The sequence below is a fragment of the Rhinoderma darwinii genome, chromosome 2, assembly GCF_050947455.1.
Source record: "Rhinoderma darwinii isolate aRhiDar2 chromosome 2, aRhiDar2.hap1, whole genome shotgun sequence".
Lineage (NCBI taxonomy): Eukaryota > Metazoa > Chordata > Amphibia > Anura > Rhinodermatidae > Rhinoderma > Rhinoderma darwinii.
The window spans coordinates 311,175,976-311,203,486 of record NC_134688.1 but is presented as its reverse complement, the minus strand read 5'-3'; the positions used below and the strand labels follow the sequence as shown (position 1 = coordinate 311,203,486).

Here is a 27,511-nt window from a genome sequence, read left to right as displayed (position 1 = left end):
TCCCACGACGAATGGGGGATCCTTTTCTTGCAGTCTGTGCTGTGAGTGATTTGGCGCAGACAGGCGCGATGACGTCACAACATCGCGCCTGCCTGCACCGAGCTGCTTACGGCACAGTGAATGCTGGAGCAAGGAGCCGTCAGCTCCTTGCTCCAACATTCAGGAAGTGGGACCAGAGCGGTCAGCGCTGTGTGGCTACGGGGGCCCTGTGGGCACCCCAGGCAAGAGGCCCGGTCGCAATTGCGACCCCTATGGCTACACTACTGTGTACAGTAGCTTATGGCAGAGCAGGGAGATATCTCCCTGCTCTGTCATAGTGTTCAATAGTCTCTGCGGTCGAAGTACGCAGACACTACTGAATGTGGCGTCGCTACCGTTGTAGCAGCCATAGCGGCTGCTAGTGGAGCCTCCGGGCATGGGGGGGGCCATGCCGGCTGGCGGCACAGGCCCCCTTATGCCGCGGGCCCAGTAGCAGCCGCTATGGCTGCCACAGCAGTAGTTACGCCACTGATTCGGACTATAAGACAAATGAATCTTGCTAAAAAGTCCCTGCTTCTTATAGACAACAGTCAAGGGGCCCGTTTGTGACAGATCCCCTAACCGCTTCCTTAAGCCCTTCCCACGTTATGAAGAGGGGGGTGTGATGTTTGGAGCAGGCTCATGCACTGAGCCCGCTCGATATACTGCAGGTGTCAGCTGTGTTTTACAGCTGACACACTGCTCTAATGGCCAGGAAGAGTGATCACGCTGTTCCTGGCCTTTTAACTACTTAAAAGAGTTTGTCTTAGATGTCAAATAGACATGGCTGGGAGCTACGGAAACAGCGTAACTCGCTGAGCGACGCTGTTTCCGTAACTACAATTCAGCTCTATGGGAGCTAGGTAAACAGCGTAGCTCAGGAAGTTACGCTATTTCCGTAACTCCCGATCATGTAATCAATAAGTTGACGGAAGTTAGCGTGAGCATAAAACCTAGAACGGGGTTTAGGAAACCCTGTTCTAGATAGGTGCGTGTCCAAAGGTGGGACCCGCATCTACCTGATATTTATGACATATCCGGTGGATTGACTATGCTGAATTCGCTTCCGTAGGTGATATGGTCATAATTTGCAATTTTTGCGGTGCCCTCAAATGGAGAAAAGAACCAAATGGAATCTGTTGTTCAAGTGGTAAAGTTCACATTGAAAAAATTCAAGAACCAGAGCTTCTAAAACAACTTTTAAATGGTGACCTTCCACTATCAAAACACTTCTTAGACAGTATCCGTTTATATAACAGCGCATTCCAAATTACATCTTTTGGGGCAAAACTAATTACAGAGGGACCATTCATGCCAACATTCAAGGTGCAAGGCCAAGTTTACTATCTCATCGGATCTTTGCTACCACAAGATGAGCCAAAATTTCTTCAGATTTATTTAGTATCAGATTACAATGAACAGGCCAATATCAGAATTTAGAACTTTCCACAACTAAATAGTAACCTTATATCTCCACTTCAAACATGGTGCATCAGGTGAATCAGTACGTGCATAGTTTCAAAGCTGCATTACAGTCTATTACTCAGGGAGTAAAGATTACAAAATGATCATCAGCGCAGATAGACGTCCTGTTGCTGAACATCGGGCCAGGTATAACGCCCCCGTCACAGATGAAGTTGCAGTGTTTTTAGTTGATCAGGAGTTCGATAGGCGCGACATCGTGTTGCGCACTCACGACGATCGCCTGCAAGGCATTTTCGAAACACACAGTGCTTACAACGCCCTGCAATATCCTTTAAGTTATTGCCACGGAGAAGATGGGTACAATTTTGGACTCTACCAAGCTAATCCCACTACTAGGGTAACAACTAGTTACTACTTCTTTTGCCGAATTGCGAAAGGTTGACGATATTGAATATCCTACTTACCAGGCTGCTGCCAAGTGTGTTACTTAAGAGACGGTGATCAGCATTGGGATGACGCTTTGGCCGAAGCATGCATCAGCGATAGTACACATCACTTGCGTCATTTGTTTGCCATTGTGCTGGATTTTTTTGTGGACTTTCGGATGCTGCACATTTGTGGCAAAAATATCTGGAAAAATTTGTTGAAGACTTTTCAGGAATGCACAACCAAACAATAACGGCGAACTGAGTGACAGGTTGCGTGAAAGTAATATGAATCGATGTTCACTGGCTATCCAAGACATAGTTACATCTATAGGGGGTAATCTCAATATGATATGCCCGCACCAGCTTTAGACGGGAAACGCATTAACAGGGGGTAGGCGGCGGAAATAAACTATAATCCAGCGGAACTGACCGAAACATTGCAAAATGGTGTCTTGAATCTGAAAGCAGAACAGCGTATGATATTCGATCGCGTGTGTCATAGCGTAGATGGTACTTTGGGAGAAATCCTGTTTTTTAGATGCACCCGGTGGGACGGGAAAAGCATTTCTCACCAAAATCATCTTGGCCGAAATACGCAATCAAAGCAAAATTGCTCTTCCTGTCGCTTCATCGGGCATAGCAGCCACATTGTTGCCCGGAGGCAAAACCGCCGATACAATGTTCAAGATCCCGATTCACTTGAATCTTACGGAAAGCCCAGTGTGTAATGTTTATAGAAACAGCAACAAAGCAAGGGTTCTACGCGATTTATGCTTAGTAATATGGGATGAGTGCACTATGGCAAACCGTAAAGCGGTAGAAGCGGTAGATAGAACCTTGCGAGATATCACACAAACTGACCGGCTCATGGTTGGTATGACAATGCTTTTCTGTGGCGATTTTAGGCAGACTTTGCCAGACATACCACGAGGGACGAGGGCAGATGAAATTAGAGCCTGCCTAAAGAGCTCAAGTCTGTGGCACAATGTTATACTGATGCATTTAACAATAAATATGCTGGTGTGAACAGGAGGCAACCCAAATGCACAAGAGTTTTCAGATTTATTACTAAAAATTGGTGATGGCACGTATCCCCAAGAAGAAGGGAAAGTTATTTTGCCTGATAATTTATGTTGTACTGTTCTATCACTGCAACACTTCATTTCTTCTGTGTATGGTGACCCAACGCAAAACAAATCATGAAAACTCTTGGCTATGCGAGAGAGCTATTTTGACCCCTCGCAATGACCAGGGAACAGCAATAAACGCTGAAATACTGACGTGTGTTCATGGGGAAAGTGCAGAATATATCTCTATCAACATTGCCTAAGAACACATGGTCTTCCGTCACACAAAATTAATTTAAACGTCGGCATCCCCATAATTCTCTTTAGAAATTTAAGCCCACCAAAACTATGTACCGGCCTCCGACTATAGTCACAAATCTACAAAAAAACGTGGTAGAAGCTGAGATTTTAACAGGATGCGGCGCAGGTGATAGCGCTTTTATACCCCGAATCCCTCTCATTCCAAATAATTTTCCCTTCAATTTTAAACGTGTACAGTTTCCTGTCAGCTTATATTACGCTATGACCATCAACAAAGTGCAGAGCCAAACGCTGCACGTTGCGCGCGTGGACCTCAGTGTCAGTGCTTTGCGCACAGCCAGCTCTATGTGGCTCTCTCCCGTGTTAGCAACTCCACCACACTGTAATCATGTTTTCAGTACGGGACAGTAGTTCCACGGAGAGGCAGGGACTCCTCGTACATAACGATGATGCTAGGAGCCCGGCTCTCTGCAGTGTGTTCGGTCCGGGACTTGCGGTCGAAATACGTTCCGTCCTTTACGGACCGAACATGCTCGTGTGAATCCAGCCTGATAGTCCAAAAAATATGGTAATATTACCACTTTACAAAGCATTAGTGCGGCCTCATCTATAATATGCAGTTCAGTTCTGGGCTCCATATCATAGAAAGGATGCCCTGAAGTTGGAAAAAATACAAAGAAGAGCAATGTAGCTAATAAGGGGCATGGAGAATCTAAGTTATGAGGAAAGATTAAAATAATTAAATCTACTTAGCCTTGAAAAGAGACGACTAAGGGGGGACATGATTAATTTATATAAATATATTAATGGCACATACAAAAAAATATGGTGAAATCCTGTTCCATGTAAAACCCACTCAAAAAACAAGGGGGCACTCTCTCAATCTGGAGAAAAAAGGTTAAATCACCAGAGGCGACAAGCCTTCTTTACTGTGAATCTGTGGAATAGCCTAACGCAGGAGTTGGTCTATCTAATATCTATCTATCTATCTATCTATCTATCTATCTATCTATCTATCTATCTATCTATCTATCTATCTATCTATCTATCTATCTATTCCATAATAAAGAGATTATAATAATCTATCTATCTATCTATCTATCTATCTATCTATCTATATCTCTCTCTCTCTCTCTATCTATCTATCTATCTACAGATTTTTTTGTGTCATATAAATAAAGAATATTATTATTTCTATCTTATATATATTGATATATAGTGTCGTTTTAAGCTGGAGCTACACGGCGACTTTGGCCGCAACACAGGTGGCACGGCCAAAGATCACTATGTTCCGTAGACTACATGGCAAGTAATGACAGTGAATGTGGTCGCAGTCATTTTACATGCGATGTAGGCTACTGGACAAAGTGATTTTTGACCATGAGACCTGTGTCGTGGCCAAAGTTGTCGTGTAGTCCCAGCCTAAAACTAAACTATATATAAGACATATAGAAATATATATATATATGAGACAGACAGATAGATATGAAGGCTAAAAAAGGAAAAACAAAACACGGCAGGACATGGTGCGAATCACCCAAGGAGGGATAAGGGAAGGAGGGTAACAGTGTTGTGCTCACCTTGGGAAGTTGTGTGTACAGGCACAACTCTGGAAAAGGCATGAAAAACAATCCACGTCGGTATAGCTTCAGGCAAAGTAAAATGCTCGCAACAATCAATGTTGCCACAAAATAGAAATGTATGTGGAGAAAAGTATAGGACCCCACAAGGGAGCTGCTAATCGAGACAATGTTAGGTATAGTAATAATAATAATAATAATAATAACAACAACGTAGATTTATTAACCCCTTCCCGCTTTTGACCTTCCTGACAGACTCATTTTTCAAATCTGGCATGTTTCAATTTATGTGGTGATAACTTCGGAATGCTTTTACCTATCCAAGTGATTCTGAGATTGTTTTCTCGTGACATATTGGCCTTTATGTTACTGTTGGAATTTCCTCGGTACATTTAGTATTTAATTGTGAAAGACACCAAAATTTTGTGAAAAATTGCAAAACTTAGCATTTTTCTAAATTTAAATGTATCTGCTTCTTAGACAAGCAGTTATACCACACAAAATTGTTGCTAATTAACATCCCCTATATGTCTACTTTAGATTGGCATCGTTTTTTGCACAACCTTTTCTTCTTCTAGGATGTTACAAGGCTTAGAACTTTAGAAGCAATTTCTCACATTTTCAGGAAAATTATAAAAGGCTATTTTTTCAGGGACCAGTTCAGTTGTTAAGTGGCTTTTAGGGCCTTATATATTAGAAACCCCCAAGAAGTCACCCCATTTTAAAAATGTCACCGCTCAAAGTATTCAAAACAGCATTTACAAAGATTCTTAACCCTTTAAATGTTTCACAACAATTAAAGCAAATAGAGGTGAAATTTCCTAATTTCATTTTTCTTTTGCAGAAATTAATTTTTAATCCATTTGTTTTTTTGTAACACAAAGTTTTACCAGACAAACACAACTCAATATTTATTTCCCAGGTTCTGCAGTTTTAGGAAATATCCCACATGTGGCCCTAGTGCACTACTGGACTAAAGTACTGGCCTCAGAAGCAAAGGAGCACCTAGTGGATTTTGGGCTTACTTTTTATTAGAATATATTTTAGGCACCGTGTCAGGTTTGAAGGGCTCTTGCGAGGCCAAAACAGTGGAAATCCCACAAAAGTGACCCCATTTGTAAAACTACACCCCTCAAGGAAATGATCTAGGGGTAGAAAAGTAGAAAAAGCAACATTTGTAAAGCAATTTCTACCAAGTAAAACAATACCCCACATGTGGTCATAAACTGCTTTTTGGGCACACGGCAGGGCTCAGAAGGGAAGGAGCTCCATATCGCATTAGGAGTGCAGATTTTGCTGGATTGGTTTCTGTTCGCTATGTAGCATTTGCAAAGCCCCTGTGGGACCAAAACAGTGGAAACCCCCAGAAGTGACCACTATTTTGGAAACTACACACCTCAAGCCTATTCACCTAGGGGTGTAGTGAGCACGTTAGCCCCGCAGGTGTTTTGCAGAAATTAGTGTGCACTCGATGTTGCAGAGTGAAAATGGGATTTTTTTTCCATAGATGTGCCAATATGTGGTGCCCGGCTTGTGCCACCATAACAAGACAGCTCTCTAATTATTATGCTGTATTTCCCGGTTTTAGAATCACCCTACATGGGGCACTAATTTTCTGCCTTGACATTTGACAGGGCTTAGGAGTGAAAGAGTACCATGCGAAATTGAGGCCTAATTTGGCGACTTACAAAGTATTGGTTCACAATTGCAGGGCTCTGATGTGAAATAATAAAATAAACACCTGAGCAGTGTCCCCATTTTGGAAACTACACCCCACAAGGCATTTATTAATGGGTGTAGTGAGCATTTTCACTCCACAAGTCTTTTCCATAAATGATTGCCCTGCGGATGGTGCAAAGTAACATTTTTCATATTTCCCCAGATATGCCATTTCAGTGGCAAATATGTCATGCCCAGCTTATGCCACAGGAGACACACCCCCCCAAAAAAATGTTAAACGGGTTCTCCCGGGTATGGTGATGCTATATACGTGGAAGTAATCTGCTGTTTGGGCACGCTGTAGGGCTCAGAAGGGAGGGAGCACCATTTGGCTTTTGAAGCGTAGATTTTGCTTTGTAGTAGTGTTGTTTGGAGTTTTACTGGTATTTCAGTTTACAATGTGGGGGTACATGTAAGCTGGGCAGAGCACATCAGGGGAATAGGTGGTATAATAATGGGGTAAAAAAATAAATAATAATAATCCATAGATGTGTGTTATACGGTGCCACAATCCTTTCTGCACAGGCCAGTGTCGTACTGATAAATGTCCTTCCTTATCCGCATTTTGGTCCACACTCCGCACCTTTGCAGTTTGAGGAATTTTGCTGGGAATTGTTGACCTGCTATAATGCCGGCACCCTCACTTCTAGCAGATATGTTTGGGCCCTACACTTCCTGGTTCCCTAATTGTAGGGCCTCGATAAATCGCCTCTTGAAACAGAAGAAATGTTCCCATCGGGCCTGCACAACCGCATATTTTTATTTCCTGACTTATTGGAGCCTTAACTAATTACATTTTTTCATAGACATAGTGGTATGAGGGCTGTTTTTTGCGGGACGTGCTGCAGTTATTATTGGTACCATTTTGGGGTACACGCGACTTTTTGATCACTTTTTATCCTATTTTTGGGAGGCAAGGTGACAAAAAAGAGCAATTCTGGCAGTTTTTTTTATACAGCGTTCACCATGTGTTATAAATTACATGTTAACTTTATTCTGCTTTATTTTCACCTTTTTATGTTTTACACCTTTTTGCACAATAAAATTACTTTGTTTGATGTGCACACCGTGCAGGAAGAGACAGTCCATAATGTCTTTGGGCAGCGTGGGCCACCAGAACTGACGGGCAATCAGGTCTCGAGTTTTATGGACACCTGCATGGCCTGCCAGTTTAGAGCTATGTCCCCAGCGGAGGATTCTTCTTCTGTCTGCCAGACGCACAGTAGTCCAGAGGGATGTCTCTAACTTGCAGAGTGTTGACAGAGATGATGCAGGATGGGTCAATGATATTTTGTGGAGGCTTCATGGTGTCCTCTGTCTCGAATGACCTGGACAAGGCATCGGCCCTCACATTCTTGTCGGCAGGGCGGTAGTGGAGCTCAAACTGGAACCGTGCAAAGAACAGCGACAACCTGGCTTTACGGGGGTTCAGCTGTTGGGCCGTCTGGAGATAGGTGAGGTTCTTGTGGTCAGTGAAAATCTAGTGTTTCCACTCCTCCAGAGCCAGTTTAATGGCCAGTAACGCCCGATACCCAATCGAGTAATTGCACTCTGTGGTAGAGAAAAGCTTAGAGTAATAGCCAAATACCATTGTCTTGCCTTTGTGACCTCTCTGAAGCAGAAGTGCACCAGCACCAACAGAGGAGGCGTCCACCTCCAATGAAAACTGCAAAGACACATCAGGATGATGGAGGGTTAAGGCTGACGTGAACGCACTCGGCAAGCTATTGTATGCGCTATTGTATGCGGCCTCTGCCTCTGGAGTCCACACCTTGGCGTTCATGCCTTTCTTGGTGAGGGTAGAGATGGGAGCGGTCAATGAGATGTTTGGGATAACTGTCGATAAAACTTGGCGAATCCCAAGAAACGATGTATGACCCTTAAGCCTTGGACGGCCTTTACCTTCTCAGAATCCATCTTGAGACCCTGATCCGAGATAATGTAGCCCTGGAAGGGTAGAGACTTTCTCTCGAACACGCACTTCTCCAGCTTGGCATACAGATGATTCTCCCTTAATCGCAGCAAAACTTGACAGACATGTCTCTGATGAGTCACTGGATCTGGGGAAAAAATCTGAATGTCATCAAGATAGACAACAACAAAGACATAGAGGAGATCTCAGAAGACATAATTGACGAACTCTTGGAAGACCGCGGGAGCGTTACAAAGACCGAAGGGCATTACCAGGTATTCATAGTGCCCGTCTCCAGTGTTAAATGCCGTCTTCCATTCATCACCCCGGCGAATCCGGATTAGGTTGTAATCCCCACGCAGGTCTAGTTTAGAGAAAATTTTGGCTCCTCGTATGCGATCAAACAACTCTGAAATTAATGGCAACGGATATTTGTTTTTTACCGTGATCTGGTTGAGACCCCAGTATTCGATGCAGGATCGAAGAGATCCGTCCTTCGTCTTGGAGAAGAAGAACCCGGCCCTCGGACGTGGAGGAGGATTTCTGTATGAAACCCCTCTCCAAATTCTCCTTAATATAGGCGGACATAGACTGAGTCTCTGGCAAGGAGAAAGGGTATACCCTTCCACGGGGAAGGGATGCGTCATTAACCAGTTCAATAGGGCAGTCATATGCCTGGTGTGGGGGCAGCATCTCCGCCTCCTTCTTGCTAAAGACATCCGCAAACTGAGAAGGCAATCCTGCCAATGACCGAGACTGGGCCGGATGGATCTGACCCAGGCAACGGTTGGGGCACTCGGAACCCCACTGGAGAACCTCTCCAGAATTCCAGTCCAGGACTGGGGCATGTATTCGGAGCCAGGGCAGACCCAACAGCACCGGGTTGACAGCCCTGGGCAGGACAAAAAATTAGTTGCGGAATGAAGGGCTCCCACTTGGAGCTTGAGTGGTTTGGTCACAGATACAATCGGGTCTGGCAGAGGCAGTCTATTCACTGAGGAAACAATCAAAGGCCTCTCCAGAGGGGTTATGGGCAACTGGAGAAGATCCACCAGGTCTCTCTGAATGAAGTTAGCTGCGGATCCAGAGTCCAGATAGGGAGAGACCTGGTGCGTTCTCTTGCCGGACACTATGGTCACGGGGATGGACAACTTGGAAGAAAGTCCCTCCTCGCCCAGAGTTGTCTCTCCAACCAACCCTAGGTTCTGGGGCTTTTGGGGGCACAGACGCACAAGATGGCCTCCGAGGCCACAATACAGACAGAGACCTGTGGTGCGTCTGCGTTGCCTCTCCTGAATAGAGTCTGAGATGGTCCGTCTTCAAAGACCCCTTAGGTGGAACAGCAGATGAGGACAGCAGGGGTTGCTGAAATGTGAGAACCGGACTAGGGAGTCGTCTCTCCCGATGAGCCTTTCGGAATCGTTTTCAGATCCTTATGTCAATCCGGGCAGCCAGAAGAATCAGATCGTCCAGGGTAGATGGCAGATCTTGGGCGGCAAGCTCGTCCTTAATCACCGAGGACAGTACCTGCCAAAATGTTGCCCCCAGGGCCTCGTTCCATAACAAGTCTCCCGCTAGGGCGCGGTAGTGAATGGCGTACTCTCCCACTGAAGAGTCTCCCTGGCGAAGGTTCAACAAGGAGGCGGCTGCCGATGAGACTCGTGCAGGATCTGTAATGACGGGGGTGGGGAGACAGACAAGTGAGCCCTAATCTACCCACCACTCAGTCCCTGCCTACTTGCAACGACCCGCCCTAGGCGACCGGGTACAACTGGGCGACGGTCCCTATGCTCAATAAGTGCACGACAGACAAACAGACAAGGGTACACAGAGCTAGGGGGAGAAAGGGGCAGTTGCCCACGGCAACACCGTGAGCAACAAGAGAAGTGAACAAGCCGAGTCTAACCAGGAGAGTACGAGGTGCCAAACGCAGAGCAGAAGAGTAGTAAACAAGCCGAGTCAAACCAGGAGTGTACGAGGTACCAAACGCAGAGCAGGAGAGTAGTCAGCAAGCCGGGGTCAATATGAAGCAAGGACAATGGTACAAGAAGCTGCAGCAGGGCCAGGAAACCAAACGAGAAGAATCACAAGCAAAGGAGGAACAGGAAAGGCAGGTATAAATAGACAGAGGGCGGAAGCTAGCTCCGTCTGGCCAGGCTGTGATAGGCTCCTAAGCCTGCCACCCTGAGTGGTGGAAGATGGAGTCAGTCTCACAGACATAGAAGCAAGTGCAGACTGCTTATCTATGGGCGTTAACCCCGAAGCTGTGCCTGGCAGATCCTTTACAGGTTCCATACGAAATGTCCGTAGGAACCCCTGGAAATCACGGGTCTCTGGTCCTTGTCGTTCCCAGATGGAATTCGCCCATGCTTGGACCCTGCCAGTGAGGAGAAAGACGATGTAAGCGACCCCTGCGCCGTAAGTGGAAAATGCTTTGGCATACAGGCTGAAATGGATCTGCAACTGGTTGATAAATCCCCTCTGTGTTTTTTTGATAAATTACTTAACAACGTACAGCCTTCTCACGTAAGTGTAGATTGTGGGACATATTAGACATGGAGCTATCCAGACATACTACATTATAGATGTGGATGAGTTGATAAAGAACCCGGTCTGCATTTTTAGGGCATTTCATATAGATTTTCATTGCATTACCCTGCTTGTTGATTCTAAGTAATCCGGATAGTGATGTGCATTGGTCACAAGGACTATGTTGACTGCCATTACGAAGTAATGCTCAATGCGCAGGCCATGTTACAACGAGCGGCGCTGTAGTCTAGACAACGTGACAACTTCTCCTGATTGGCCTTCTATATAGTGACCATGGTTATGGGGAGGCTGCCCTTTGATTGGCCTATGGCTTTTGTTTAGCATGACCTATAGTAATGCATGCGCTCTTGGTTGTTGAAGGCGCCGAAGGATTATATACAGATGATTCAAATTAGCTGTAATATGGGTCCACAGTTCTGGGATTAGTGAGTGGCTCTCTATTCCTCCTCCTTATGAATATGTATGTATATGGATATTCGATTTATTAAATATACTACACTGTTTTTATCACTTTTTTACCAGCACAAAGGGTCCAACAGTGTATGCAATATGTCTGTACATCGATGACATGTTTTATTAGTCAAGTATTGATACGATTTTTGATGTTTTTATATTGATTACCACTGATGATGCAATTGCTATTCAAGGGTATAAAACCCTACTGTGCACATATCACTTTAGCTTGAGAAAGGTCCTGTGAGAGGACTAAAATGTAGCTTTTTTTGACATGGAACATTAAACCACATTTTCTACTTGCAATTATTTTGTCCTTGGTATGTATATATATATATATATATATATATATATATACACTACCGTTCAAAAGTTTAGGGTCACTTAGAAATTTCCTTATTTTTGAAAGAAAAGCACAGTTTTTTTCAATGAAGATAACATTAAATTAATCAGAAATACACTCTATACATTGTTAATGTGCTAAATGACTATTCTAGCTGCAAACGTCTGGTTTTTAATGCAATATCTACATAGGTGTATAGAGGCCCATTTCCAGCAACCATCACTCCAGTGTTCTAATAGTACATTGTGTTTGCTAACTGTGTTAGAAGGCTAATGGATGACTAGAAAACACTTGAAAACCCTTGTGCAATTATGTTAGCACCGCTGTAAACAGTTTTGCTGTTTAGAGGAGCTATAAAACTGACCTTCCGTTGAGCTAGTTGAGAATCTGGAGCATTACATTTGTGGGTTCGATTAAACTCTCCAAATGGCTAGAAAAAGAGAGCTTTCATGTGAAACTCGACAGTCTATTCTTGTTCTTAGACATGAAGGCTATTCCATGCAAGAAATTGCCAAGAAACTGAAGATTTCCTACAATGGTGTGTACTACTCCCTTCAGAGGACAGCACAAACAGGCTCTAACCAGAGTAGAAAGAGAAGTGAGAGGCCCCGCTGCACAACTGAGCAACAAGACAAGTACATTAGAGTCTCTAGTTTGAGAAATGGACGCCTCACAGGTCCTCAACTGGCAGCTTCATTAAATAGTACCCGCAAAACGCCAGTGTCAACGTCTACAGTGAAGAGGCGACTCCGGGATGCTGGCCTTCAGGGCAGAGTGGCAAAGAAAAAGCCATATCTGAGACTGGCTAATAAAAGGAAAAGATTAATATGGGCAAAAGCACACAGACATTGGACAGAGGAAGATTGGAAAAAAGTGTTATGGACAGACGAATCGAAGTTTGAGGTGTTTGGATCACACAGAAGAACATTTGTGAGACGCAGAACAACTGAAAAGATGCTGGAAGAGTGCCTGACGCCATCAGTCAAGCATGGTGGAGTAATGTGATGGTCTGGGGTTGCTTTGGTGCTGGTAAAGTGGGAGATTTGTACAAGGTAAAAGGGATTTTGAATAAGGTAGGCTATCACTCCATTTTGCAACGCCATGCCATACCCTGTGGACAGCGCTTGATTGGAGCCAATTTCATCCTACAACTGGACAATGACCCAAAGCACACCTCCAAATTATGCAAGAACTATTTAGGGAAGAAGCAGGCAGCTGGTATTCTATCTGCAATTGAGTGGCCACCGCAGTCACCAGATCTCAACCCCATAGAGCTGTTGTGGGAGCAGCTTGACCGTATGGTACGCAAGAAGTGCCCATCAAGCCAATCCAACTTGTGGGAGGGGCTTCTGGAAGCATGGGGTGAAATTTCTCCCGATTACCTCAGCAAATTAACAGCTAGAATGCCAAAGGTCTGCAATGCTGTAATTGCTGCAAATGGAACATTCTTTGACGAAAGCAAAGTTTGAAGAAGAAAATTATTATTTCAAATAAAAATCATTCTTTCTAACCTTGTCAATGTCTTGACTATATTTTCTAGTCATTTTGCAACTCATTTGATAAATATAAGTGTGAGTTTTCATGGAAAACACAAAATTGTCTGGGTGACCCCAAACTTTTGAACGGTAGTGTACATACATACATATGTACACACACATACTAGTCCTTTTCAATGAATTAGAATATCATTAAAAAGTTAATTTATTTCAGTAATAACTCATATTATATAGAATCATTACACACAAAGTTATCTATTTACAGCATTTATTCTTTTAATGTTGATGATTATGGATAACAGTTAATGAAAACCAAAAATGTAGTGTCTCAGAAAATTAGAATATTATATAACCCCAATTTCAAAAATTATTTTTAATACCGAAATGTTTACCTACTGAAAAGTATGTTCAGTTTATGCACTCAATACTTGGCCGGGGCTCAGCGCAGAGGGAAGCATGAAGTGCTCTAACATTTCCTGGTAGACGGCTGCGCTGACTCTGGACTTGATAAAATACAGTGGAACAACACCAGCAGATGACATGGCTCCCCAAACCATCACTGACTGTGGAAACTTCACACTGGACCGCAAGCAACTTGGATTGAGTGTCTCGCCACTCTTCCTCCAGACTCTGGGACCTTGATTTCTAAATGAAATGCAAAATTTACTTTCATCTGAAACCAGGACTTTGGACCACTGAGCAACAGTGTTGGTCCACTGTGTTATATCAAGTCCAGAGTCAACGCAGCCATCTACCAGGAAATTTTAGAGCACTTCATGCTTCCCACTGCTGACAAGCGCTATGGAGATGCTGATTTCATTTTCCAGCAGGACTTGGCACCTGTCAACACTGCCAAAAGTACCAATACCTGGTTGAATAACCACAGTATCATTGGCCAGAAAACTCGTCTGACCTAAACCCCATAGAGAGTCTATGGGGGTATTGTCAAGAGGAAGATGAGAGACACTGGACCCAACAATGTAGACGAGCTGAAGGTCGCTATCACAGCAACCTGGGCTTCCATAACACCTAAGCAGTGCAACAGGCTGATCGCCTCCATGCCACGCCGCATTGATGCAGTAATTAATGCAAAAGGAGCCCCGACCATGTATTAAGTGCATATACAGTACATACTTTTTAGTAGGCCTACATTTTGGGACCAAACATATTTTTTTAAATTGGGGTTATATAATATTCTAATTTTCTGAGACACTAAATTTTGGGTTTTCATTGACTATTAGCCATAATCATCCACATTAAAAGAAGAAAATTCTGGAAATAGATCACTCTGTGTGTAATAAATCTATATATATTTGTTTAACTTTTTGAATTGAATTACTGAAAAAAATTAACTTTTTGATGATATTCTAATTCATTGAGAAGGACTAGTATATATAAAAGATTTCATAGGTGTACATAGCCTTTAAAGGTGCCAGTGCCAGTAAAATAAACAGCAAAAAGGAAGCATGAAGCAAATTATACACCTTACCTGACAATCCACCCACATCCATCTTTTTCAGATTTTTGGCTTCTAGAATGCAGACAGTCAGTTTTCCAGCAGTTGGGACATATCGTAGGGAAATGCAGATATCGCCAAGTTTCTCGGGCTGAAGTAAAAAAAAAATAACGCAAATTATTTAGGAGCAGAGATACCCAACGGCACGTAAACACCTTCACAGAACATGACGTGGGTACGAAGAGGTTAATCTATTTCCACTTACCTCCCACTCATGTTGCACATTGAGCATAAATCATGCCCCAACACAGTCTACACACACACACTAGATACATAACACGCTGTCACCACCTATCAACACACTTAAAAGCGAGACATAACAGAAATATCTAAACACTAAAGTCTCTTGTGCTTCCTTGAGTGTAGGAATGAACAAATGACAAACACCGCAGTCTTGCATCTGACCCCCAGAAAGTGAATGACTTTTTATCGTCCATGTATTTTTACACCCTTAGTTTTGGGTCGGGTGTAGAGAGCCGCCAACCAGTGATTAGGTAAATGAGGTATTTGTTGCTGGCCAGTGAGATAAGGGGAAGGACTATGATTATTACATAGGTAATTGTCCATTTATTCACCTCACTATGATCACTTAGTCTTGGATGAGGAGATGTCTATTTTCACATCTTTTGAAGTTGCCTAGGTGTTAAAGGTGTTATATGGGCCAATTTATTAAAACTGGCGTTTCATACATCAATCTTAATAGTAAGAAAAGCTAGAGTAAACGGCATTTTAATAAATGTGTTACATGTCTCGGCTGGGTCATGTGCCGCCGTGTGCCATCCACCCCCCCCCCCTATTGAATATAAAAATGTAAAAAAAAATGTAAAAAAAACCAAAACACATACTCCCCTTACCACTCCCCTGCGACTTACTCATCACTCCAGCGCCGCTCGTACAAGGTCCTAACACCAAGCAACGTGTCATTGCTACATTGCATACAACATGCTGACGCTATCCGGAATCAGTACGTTCTGTAAGGCGTGCTGCAGAGATGTGGGGCGGTGAGTGGAGTATAAACATCTTTTTTCTTTACATTTTTATTGTTTAATTGGGGGACTGGTCTAATCGGGGAGGTGTAAGCTAAGGGCCCAGCACAGGGCCCTACCTTGCTACAACCCATAGAGTGAAATCTACCCCAGCTCTGTGCCGGCATAGATTTACACTATAATTTAATTATAATAAACTAGCACTAAAGTTTTCTAAAAAACGTCCAAGCTCTAAAGAGCTCTAAAAAATACTCTGCCCCCTCTTATGCCATCACTCTGCCACCTGTATGCCATCACTGTCCCTGTATACCACATAATGTGCCCTAACAGCAGGCAAACTGAACAGACAGCCCTGGGGTCCTTTCTAGGTCCACAGGGCTGACTGCAAAGGGATTCCATGGTCTTTGACCACGTCACCGGGTTTCCGATGACGAGATCAAAGAGGGGAGTTCCCTCTCTTCATGCTGCGGTCACAGACCGTGGCGATTAAAGAGCTAAACAGCTGGGGTTGGAATGCTTTCCGATCCCAGTTGTGTTGAGGAAGATTCTCTAAGATCAATGAGCATGAGTGCTCACAGGAGCATGAGCGCTCACAGGACGGTGGGCGGTCGTTAAGGTGTTAACTGCCTTTTTGGACACGTTACTGTTATTAATTAGACAAGATGTCTCACAGGACAAATGCATATAAGAGGTGGGAAAAACACTCAACCACCCATATGAAAAATTAGAGATAAAGACTCTAACAATATATGATAAACCGGAGAAAAAGAGTCCATATATATCAAGGTATGAAACAACTAAATATCTTTATTGAAAAACAGGAATAAAATACATTAAATAACATAGTCAGAGAATCCAAAAAATAGTCCTTACATGGATCACAAATGTATACATTGAGTCTATATATATATATATATTTTAGAAAACACTTGATGGTATACACAGTTACTATGACTCAATGTAACTTCCACATGGGGTGCATTAACATAGGGATGGTATAAAATATGAATAGTATAAAAAAGGTCAATGTGCCTAACTCTGAAGAAGTCTATGGTGGCTCAGAAGTAAGTAAATGATTGCCTAAAAAAATGGCAAAAAAAAAAAAAAAAGGGCCAGAGGTAGATCCAGAGTATGCACTTACCCATGTATAGGAGGTGAAGTGTGACCCAGCAGTGTAGGATAGCGCCCCGACGCGCGTTTCGCCCGTAGCTTTCTCAAGGGGTGCAGATGTTATGATAGTGCCCTGTTTATATGGGGATCGTTAAAGTCATATGATCTCCCCTCTACCAATCAGGAGTCGATCTAAGCGGCGCCTGGCTATGACGGACATGGGTATCGCCGCCGGACTTCAGTGACCCACTGCGCATGCGCGAATCCCGGGACGCGTCACCAGGGAAACAGCGCAGGCGCAGAGAGCCATATTGAACGACCGGCCGACGAACACCAAGCCCTACCTATTTCATATAGGTCCCATCTAGTGAGCCAGGAAATGTGAGTACATAATTCTGTGGAATGCTCGACCTATACTCTCCAAACATGGCCATTTAATCTTTATATAGAGTTTAGAATTTAAAATTTGTTAACAGGTTAAATCCCTGTAAATTAGCGCCATCTAGTGGTTATATTTAAAAATGGACAGTTTGTATTAAAAAAGAATTTCAAATGAAATACAAGTGTGTAAAATATTGTGATTATGGTGACAATGTGGACAAAAAATTTTTATGTGCAAATATGAGTAGTTTGTAGGTCGTTGCAAGATACAAATACACTACATATATATGTAACAGTGAATATAAGAAGTTTTAATCCTCAGATAAAAAATATAATATATATATATACAAAACACTATAATCCGAGGAGTATACGTGACATAATTAATGAAACAAAAGTGATTAGGGCAATAAACAAGCAACAAACACAAAACAAAATAGACAATATTGAGGTGTATATTAATTCACACAAAGATATATAATAAGTAGTAAAGAGACAAATAATCCAATATATAAAATACAAATCACATGTATTCATAAAAGGACAAAAATCCCATACAAATGTAAAAGCAGTGATAAAGAATAAAAAATAAAATATATAAAAAATAAAAAATAGAAAAGAGAGAAATTTTGATCGAGCATTCTTTTTTCTTTTCCACGGCAAATCCTGGAATCCATATTGGTCACAGAGATGGAAGTATCAAATTTAAGTAGAGAATCAAATCTGAACACTATCAAAAAAACAACAAAAAAGCACTTTAATATCAATTTAAAACATCAAAAAATTAAAAGTTAAAAACCCGGTAGATATATCACAGAAAGGCTGCAAAACTCAAACTTTCATTTAAACCCAAAGGGGTCATGGTATCAAGGACTGCAATCCATCTGCATTCTTTTTGGGCCAGCATGGTCTTCGCATCTCCACCTCTGACACCACAGTGTACCCGGTCGATCCCCCTAACCTTAAAGCTTTTAGGGTCTCCTCCATGACAAAGCTTAAAATGTTTAGGGATGGTTTTAAGTATGGTTAAGTCCTCAATTTCCTTTGCCGCCACTATGTCCCTGACATGTTCTCTAACTCGGATTTTGAGTTGTCTAGTGGTGAGGCCCACATAGATTTTAGGACAACCACACGTGGCATAGTAAACCACATGATTAGTGTTACAGGATATGTACTCAAGAATTTTAAAGGTACGTTCACCGCTTGTGGATGTAAATGTGGTTGATCGAACCACATTCACACAAGCCACACAATCACCACATGGATAGCACCCCTGAATAGGGCCTCTGGTCGAAAAGGGCTGTAATTGTTTGGGCACATAGTGGCTTTTAATAAGGATATCTTTGAGGTTCTTAGACCTCCTTGCCGTCATCTGAGGATTTTTTGGTAAAGAGGAAACAAAGGCCTGTTCAGTCTGCAGTACAGGCCAGTGTTTCTTTAGAATTGATCGCATCAGTTCCCATTGGTTGTTAAAGGTTGAGATAAACCTGACCACATAATTGTCCTTCATCCTGACCTTAGCAGGATGTAATAGTGTCCGTCTGTCAGTATTTTTTGCCCGTCTGTAACCATTTTTGATACATCTGTTACTGTATCCTCTTTCCTGGAATCGTGATTTTAAGTCTCTGGCCTGATTCTCAAAACTAACCTCTGATGAGCAGATCCGCCTCATCCTTAGAAATTGACCAACCGGGACAGCCTTAACCGTGGAGTGTATGTGTGCCGATGTGGCATGTAGTAATGAGTTGGTAGATGTCTCTTTTCTGAACACATCCGTCCGCAGCACCCCCTGGGTATCTGCCTCGATGGATATGTCCAGAAAATTGACCTTTTTTGTATCGGCCACATACGTCAGTTTTATGTTACGGTCATTGACATTCAATTCCTGCATGAACTGGAGAAGTGATGTCTCTGTCCCTTGCCAGATGAATAGTATGTCGTCAATGTACCGCAACCAGCACTGCACATGGTCCACGGCGTGGGCACCGCCACCATGCAAAACCTGCCTCTCCCAAGCCCCGAGAAACAGGTTGGCATATGACGGTGCACACGCCGCCCCCATGGCAGTGCCCTGTTTCTGTAAGTAGAATACATCCCTAAATACAAATAGATTATGTGTCAGGATGTACTCCAATAATTCCACTATAAGGTCACATGTTTGGCTGTCCCAGTTGCTCATTCCCAGAAAGAGGCGGACCGCCTCGATTCCATCTTCGTGTCTTATAGAGGTATAGAGGGATTCAACGTCGGCCGTCACCAAGATCATGTCAGGTTCTAAAGTAATCTCATCCAAATGAGTGAGCACATCTGTCGTATCTCTCACGTATGAGGGAAGACATTCTACCAAAGGTTTCAGGTAATAGTCGACGAATTTACAGATGGGTTCGCACAATCCTCCAATTCCCGACACGATCGGTCTTCCCGGAGGATTTGTCAAATTTTTATGAACTTTGGGCAGTAAATAAAACGTCGGGATTTTTGGGTAGATCACGGTCAGACCTTCCAGAATTTTTTTGGAGATTATCCCTTTTTCAAAAGCTAAACTCAGGATATTATTCAGTTCAGCAGAAAAAGACCCCACTGGGTTGAATGTCAATTTAGAGTATGTGTGTTTATCTCTAAGTTGTCTGAATACCTCTTTCTCATATAGTGTGACAGGCCAGATTACAATGTTTCCCCCCTTGTCAGCTGCCTTGTATACGACATCATCGTATGACTGTAATTCTTTTAGGGCAGTCCGTTGGGAGGCTGTTAAATTATCATGGTATCTGTTGGTTGAAATGAGTTTAAAATCATTTATCACCAATTTTGTGAAAATCTCCACTTGTGGACAGATAGACAAGGGGGGAAACCTCGTCGACCGGGGTAATACTGATCGTGGGAACGTACCTTGATCTAAGGTCTGTTCCCGTAACAGGTCCTCAAGGGCTAACAAAGTTTCCCGCTCCACATCGCTGTTCAATCCCAGATTTGTTTCACCCTTGCTGTGTAATTTTTTTAGAATCAATTTGCGGGAAAACAAATGTAGGTCCTTTAATGCTGTGAAAAAATCAAACGGGTTACTAGGGGAAAAGGTCAATCCCTTACTCAAAACAAAGTACTGTGTGTCAGAGAGGACATGCGAAGACAGGTTAATTACCTCGAGGCTATTTTTATATTTCTTGCCCCCTTGGAATGCAGATGTTGTTTTTCGTTTTGTTGCCTGTCTCTCTCTGTTTCGTCTTGGAAAGGTGCTTTCTTGATAATTCTGGGATGTATCACCATTGCGTCTTTCCCTTACAAGCTCATCGTTAGAGGCTACGGAAGAAACCGAACCTGACCTTGACCGAGAGAATGAATGTGACCGTTGTCGTCGCCACTTATAGACTCTATTTTGTGAAAAGTCATTAGTATCTCTCTGAAATTTGGTAGTTTTAATGGAGCAAATTTCCTGCTCCCATTTTTGGAATTCTTTGTCAAGGTCAGTGTTCAGTTTCTCCAGTGCCTCATTTGATAGATCTTTTTTAATTTTGTTCTGAATTTCTTCAATCTCATTCTCCAGTTCGATTAGAGTTTTTGAGTTTGCTTGAACCAGTAAACCCATATAGCCTTTTGAGCATGTAGCGGATAGTTCCTCCCATTTATTCTTAAAGGTTTCGTCCTCTATAGGGAATGAGGGAAAAACCTGGACTCTAAGTCCTCTGGGTATGAGGCCTTTAGTCAAATATCGGTCCAGAAAGGCCCTATTCCACCATATTCTGGTTCTTTGTTTTAACAGCTCTTTTAATCTATTAATACATTCCCTAATATCTCTACCGTTGGTATCTAAAAGAACATTTGGATTCTCTTTAAAAACCTCGTTAATCTGCGAGAGCCAGGATTGGTCTCGCGTACGGAAGTCCATAGTGGGCCTGGAGCCAACTGCTGTGGAAAGCACACAGAGAATAATATTGATTAGACAAGATGTCTCACAGGACAAATGCATATAAGAGGTGGGAAAAACACTCAACCACCCATATGAAAAATTAGAGATAAAGACTCTAACAATATATGATAAACCGGAGAAAAAGAGTCCATATATATCAAGGTATGAAACAACTAAATATCTTTATTGAAAAACAGGAATAAAATACATTAAATAACATAGTCAGAGAATCCAAAAAATAGTCCTTACATGGATCACAAATGTATACATTGAGTCTATATATATATATATATTTTAGAAAACACTTGATGGTATACACAGTTACTATGACTCAATGTAACTTCCACATGGGGTGCATTAACATAGGGATGGTATAAAATATGAATAGTATAAAAAAGGTCAATGTGCCTAACTCTGAAGAAGTCTATGGTGGCTCAGAAGTAAGTAAATGATTGCCTAAAAAAATGGCAAAAAAAAAAAAAAAAGGGCCAGAGGTAGATCCAGAGTATGCACTTACCCATGTATAGGAGGTGAAGTGTGACCCAGCAGTGTAGGATAGCGCCCCGACGCGCGTTTCGCCCGTAGCTTTCTCAAGGGGTGCAGATGTTATGATAGTGCCCTGTTTATATGGGGATCGTTAAAGTCATATGATCTCCCCTCTACCAATCAGGAGTCGATCTAAGCGGCGCCTGGCTATGACGGACATGGGTATCGCCGCCGGACTTCAGTGACCCACTGCGCATGCGCGAATCCCGGGACGCGTCACCAGGGAAACAGCGCAGGCGCAGAGAGCCATATTGAACGACCGGCCGACGAACACCAAGCCCTACCTATTTCATATAGGTCCCATCTAGTGAGCCAGGAAATGTGAGTACATAATTCTGTGGAATGCTCGACCTATACTCTCCAAACATGGCCATTTAATCTTTATATAGAGTTTAGAATTTAAAATTTGTTAACAGGTTAAATCCCTGTAAATTAGCGCCATCTAGTGGTTATATTTAAAAATGGACAGTTTGTATTAAAAAAGAATTTCAAATGAAATACAAGTGTGTAAAATATTGTGATTATGGTGACAATGTGGACAAAAAATTTATGTGCAAATATGAGTAGTTTGTAGGTCGTTGCAAGATACAAATACACTACATATATATGTAACAGTGAATATAAGAAGTTTTAATCCTCAGATAAAAAATATAATATATATATATATACAAAACACTATAATCCGAGGAGTATACGTGACATAATTAATGAAACAAAAGTGATTAGGGCAATAAACAAGCAACAAACACAAAACAAAATAGACAATATTGAGGTGTATATTACTGTTACTGTTATTAGTAGTAAAGTAAGGTTGTTGTCTGAAGTGACACACACACACACACACACACACACACACACACACACACACACACACACACCATGTGACTTTTGGCATTCAATGGCACCGAGAGGTTTGCGGATACAAATTTTCCCTGCATGGGAGGTTCTACAAGATTTTAAGGATACCTGGGAAACAGACCTTTTACAATGTTCCAAAATATTGATTGGCATGTTACTAAATCATGATAGGGAGCTTTTAGCTCAAACTAAACTCAAAATTAAGACTCTAGAGACTCAAATACACACTTTTGACTAGTGAAACCTTTCTTTGAAAAATGAAAAGAAACGATTGGAAATTATGAGAAGGATGTGGTAGCTGGTAAAAAAAGAGACATTTTCTCGGTACAAGGATGGCTTTGACAAGAATGGATTTTTTATCATCGGGGTCAAGCTACCACGATGGAAAACATTGTCACGATCTGCGGGTATGTGGACCCACTGGGCCGTACCGCCGTAGCGGTATAAACAGGGTACAAAGTCAATGTCTATAGTTCGGATAAAGGTACCTGTGACAATACAGACAGTAACGATGGTCAAGGCTCGGATTGAAGGGCGTTGACAGGATGGGAGGAGTTAGTGGTCAGCGACTACGGATTTTACAGTATCCCACCTTTTACGCCCCCTCCTCTTGGGACCAGAACGAGAGAGAAACTTCTTAATGAGCATAGGAGCATTGAGATTCTCTTCTGACTCCCAGGACCTCTCTTCTGGACCAAACATCCTCCAATCTACAAAATAAAAGATTCTTCCTCTTACTTTTTTGGTGTCCAGGATCTCCTTAACCTCAAATATCTCGGTTGAACCGCTAGGGGCAACTGCAGGGCAAAGAGTCTTAGAGCAGCAGTTCAGGACTACAGGTTTCAGGAGAGAAACGTGAAAGGAGTTGGGGGTCGCGGGCAGCCGAAGCTTATAAGAGACCGGGTTGATTCGCTGCAGGATCTCAAACGGTCCGAGGAACAAGGGAGAGAATTTGCATGACGGCACCCTCAGTCGGATTTCTCTTGAGGACAGCCAGACCTTGGCACCTGGAAGAAACAGTGGTGGCTCTCTTCTCCTCGTATCTGCCTTACGCTTCATGCGGTTGCCTGCCTGCAGAATAGAGGACCGGGTTTGCTGCCAGATCCGTAAAAAGTCTCGGAATGCAGAGTCAGCTGCAGGAACCTGGGACACAGCAGACACAGATAGAGGAATACGTGGATGTTGGCCGTAAACTATGACGAACGGTGTGGAGGTGGTAGACTCACTTGTGTGGTTGTTATAGAACTCAGCCCAAGGAAGAAGCTGCACCCAGTCATCATGCTGCCTGGAGATGAAGTGTCGTAAGTAGTTCTCCATGATCTGATTGATCCTCTCAACTTGGCCATTGGTCTGGGGGTGGTAGGCTGAGGAAAAGGCTGAGGAAAAGTCCAACTTTATATCCAGGAGTTTACAGAGGGCCATCCAGAACTTTGAGGTGAACTAAACCCCCCGATCAGACACGATATGCAGAGGTAGGTTGTGCAGGCGAAAGATGTGTTGGATGAAGAGGTTGGCCAGTCGAGAAGCAGAAGGTAAGCTGGTCAGAAGAACAAAATTAGCCATCTTTGAGAATCGGTCCACCACCACCCAGACCGTACTGCATCCAGCAGACGGGGGTAGATCTATGATTAAGTCCATTGCAATATGCTGCCAGGGAGCATTGGGCACAGGCAGCGGCTGGAGCAGGCCAGCCGGTTTTGAGTGAGCAACTTTGTTTGCTGCGCACACTGTGCAGGAAGGATACTTCTTCTGTCTGCCAGACACACAAAATTCCTCTCCGGAGGGATGTCTCTAACTTGCAGAGGGTTGACAGAGATGATGCAGGATGGGTCAATGATATTTTGTGGAGGCTTCATGTTGTCCTCTGTCTCGAACGACCTGGACAAGGCATCGGACCTCGCATTCTTGTCAGAAGGGCGATAGTGGAGCTCAAACTGAAACCGGGCAAAGAACAGCAACCACCTGGCTTGACAGGGGTTCAGCCGTTGGGCCAACTGGAGATAGGTGAGGTTCTTGTGGTCAGTGAAAATCAGGATGAGTTGAGCTGCACCCTCTAGTACAGGGGTCTCAAGCACGCGGCCCGCGGGCCGCATGCGGCCCCTGGGGCTGTCATCTGCGGCCCGCGGAACACAGAGCCGCTAGTATCGGCTCTGCTCCGAGACTCTGGAATTCCCTGACATCGCTGTCCACATATGAACAGCGATGTCTGGGGCTTCCCCAGAGCCGGAGTCCCGAGCAGAGCGCTGGTGTCGGCTCTGCTCCGGGACTCTGTGGAATTCCATGACATCGCTGCCCATATATGGACAGTGTGTCAGGGTCTTGCCCAGAGCGGAGCAGAGCGCTGGTGTCGGCTCTGCTCCTGGACTCTGTGGAATTCCCTGACATCGCTGTCCACATATGAACAGCGATGTCTGGGGCTTCCCCAGAGCCGGAGTCCCGAGCAGAGCGCTCGTGTCGGCTCTGCTCCGGGACTCTGTGGAATTCCCTGACATCGCTGTCCATACATCGACAATGATGTCAGGGGCTTCCCCAGAGCAGGAGTCCCAGTGATGTCAGGAGCACAGCTGGAGTCCCAGGAAGAGCCTACTAGCGCTCTGCCTGGGACTCCAGCTCTGGGCAAGCCCCTGACATCACTGGGGCAGCCTCTACAGAGGGCACTGGGGCAGCCTCTACAGAGGGCACTGGGGCAGCCTCTACAGAGGGCACTTTGGCAGCCTCTACAGAGGGCACTGTGGCAGCCTCTACAGAGGGCACTGTGGCAGCCTCTACAGAGGGCACTGTGGCAGCCTCTACAGAGGGCACTGTGGCAGCCTCTACAGAGGGCACTGTGGCAGCCTCTACAGAGGGCACTGTGGCCTCATCTACAGAGGGCACTGTGGCCTCATCTACAGAGGGCACTGTGGCCTCATCTACAGAGGGCACTGTGGCCTCATCTACAGAGGGCACTGTGGCCTCATCTACAGAGGGCACTGTGGCCTCATGTACAGAGGGCACTGTGGCCTCATCTACAGAGGGCACTGTGGCCTCATCTACAGAGGGCACTGTGGCCTTATCTAGGGGTGTGTTGCATTATCCACAGAGGGCACTGCGGCAGAATCCACAGAGGGCACTGCGGCACTATCTAAAAAGGGGCTGCCCAATCTTGACATGTGTGCTAACTGAGCCGCCGGACTGCATTTAGCGACACTTAAACTGGAAAACTGGATTGTTGAAATAAGCACGTGGAGAAATATCTCAAATTTTAAACCTACCGCTATTATTATAGTAATTAATATAGTGTTATAGTAGTTCAAATAACTAATTGATTAACAATAATTTTGTATTGTATCAAGTTTGAAAGTAATGCGGCCCGTCAACTTCCCATTTTTTCTATATGCGGCCCACTTACCCGGCCGAGTTTGAGACCCCTGCTCTAGTAGGTGCTTCCACCCCTCCAGAGCCAGTTTAATGGCCAGTAACTACCAATCCCCAATCGAGTAATTGCGCTCTGTGGAAGAGAAAAGCTTGGAGTAATAGCCACATACCATTGTCTTGCCTTTGGGACCTCTCTGAAGCAGAAATGCACAAGCACCAACAGAGGACCACCTCCAATGAAAACTGCAGAGACACATCAGGATGATGGAGGGTTGAGGTGGACGTGAAGGCACTCTTCAAGCTATTGAATGCGGTCTCTGCTTCTGGAGTACACACCTTGGCGTCCATGCCTTTCTTGGTGAGGGTAGAGATGGGAGCAGTCAATGAGAAGAAGTTTGGGATGAACTGTCGATAAAATTTTGCAAATCCCAAGAAACACTGGCGTGATGGCGTGGCGATTCCAGGACGGCCTTTACCTTCTCAGGATCCATCTTGAGATCCTGATCCGAGATAATGTAGCCCTGGAAGGGTAGAGACTTTCTCTCGAACACGCACTTCTCCAGATTAGCATACAGACGATTCTCCTTTAATCACAGAAAAACTTGACAGACATGTCTCTGATGAGTCACTGGATCTGCAGAAAAAAATTTGAATGTCATCAAGATAGACAACAACACAGACATAGAGGAGATCTCGGAAGACGTCATAAAGGAACTCTTGGAAGACCGTGGGAGTGTTACACAGACAGAACGGAATTACCAGGTATTCATAGTGCCCGTCTCCAGTGTGAAATGCCATCTTCCATTCGTCACCCCGGCGAATCCGGATTAGGTTGTAAGCCCCACGCAGGTCTAGTTTAGAGAAAATTTTGGCTCCTCGTATGCGATCAAACAGTTCTGAAATTAATGGCAACGCATATCTGTTTTTTACCGTGTTCCGGTTTAGACCCTGGTAATCGATGCAGGGTTGAAGAGATCCGTCCTTCTTCTTGACGAAGAAGAACCCGGCCCCGGCCGTGGAGGAGGATTTCTGTATGAAGCCCCTCTCCAAATTCTCCTTAATATGGGCGGACATAGACTGAGTCTCTGGCAAGGAGAGAAGGTATACCCTTCCACGGGGAAGGGACGCGGAAGGAACCAGTTCAATAGTTCAGTCATACGCCCAGTGTGCGAGCAGCATCTCCGCCTCCCTCTTGTTAAAGACATCCACAAACTGAGAAGGCAATCCTGACAATGACCGAGACTGGGGAGACTGGGTAGGATGGATCTGACCCAGGCAACGGTTGAGGCACTCGGAACCCCACTGGAGAACCTCTCCAGAATTCCAGTCCAGGACTGGGGCATGTAGTCGGAGCCAGGGCAGACCCAACAGCACCGGGTTGACAGCCCTGGGCAGGGAAAAAATTAGTTGAGTAATGAAGGGCTCCCACTTGGAGCTTCAGTGGTTTGGTCACAGCTGCAATCAGGTCTGGTAGAGGCAGTCCATTCACTGAGGCAACAATCAAAGGTCTCTCCAGAGGGGTTATGGGCAACTGGAGAAGATCCACCAGGTCTCTCCGAATGAAATTAGATGCGGTTCCAGAGTCCAGATAGGCAGGGACCCGG

At 44.0% G+C, this 27,511-nt stretch overlaps 1 protein-coding gene across 1 annotated transcript in view; it reads right to left on the bottom strand.

Moving 5' to 3' along the window:
• The window catches only part of SYT2 (synaptotagmin 2), a 476,939-nt gene that overhangs the window by 78,868 nt on the left and 370,560 nt on the right, over positions 1-27,511 (bottom strand). The window contains exon 8 of the mRNA XM_075853527.1: positions 14,742-14,859. Coding sequence (XP_075709642.1) covers positions 14,742-14,859 — 118 coding nt within the window. The remainder of the gene's footprint in view (positions 1-14,741; positions 14,860-27,511) is intronic.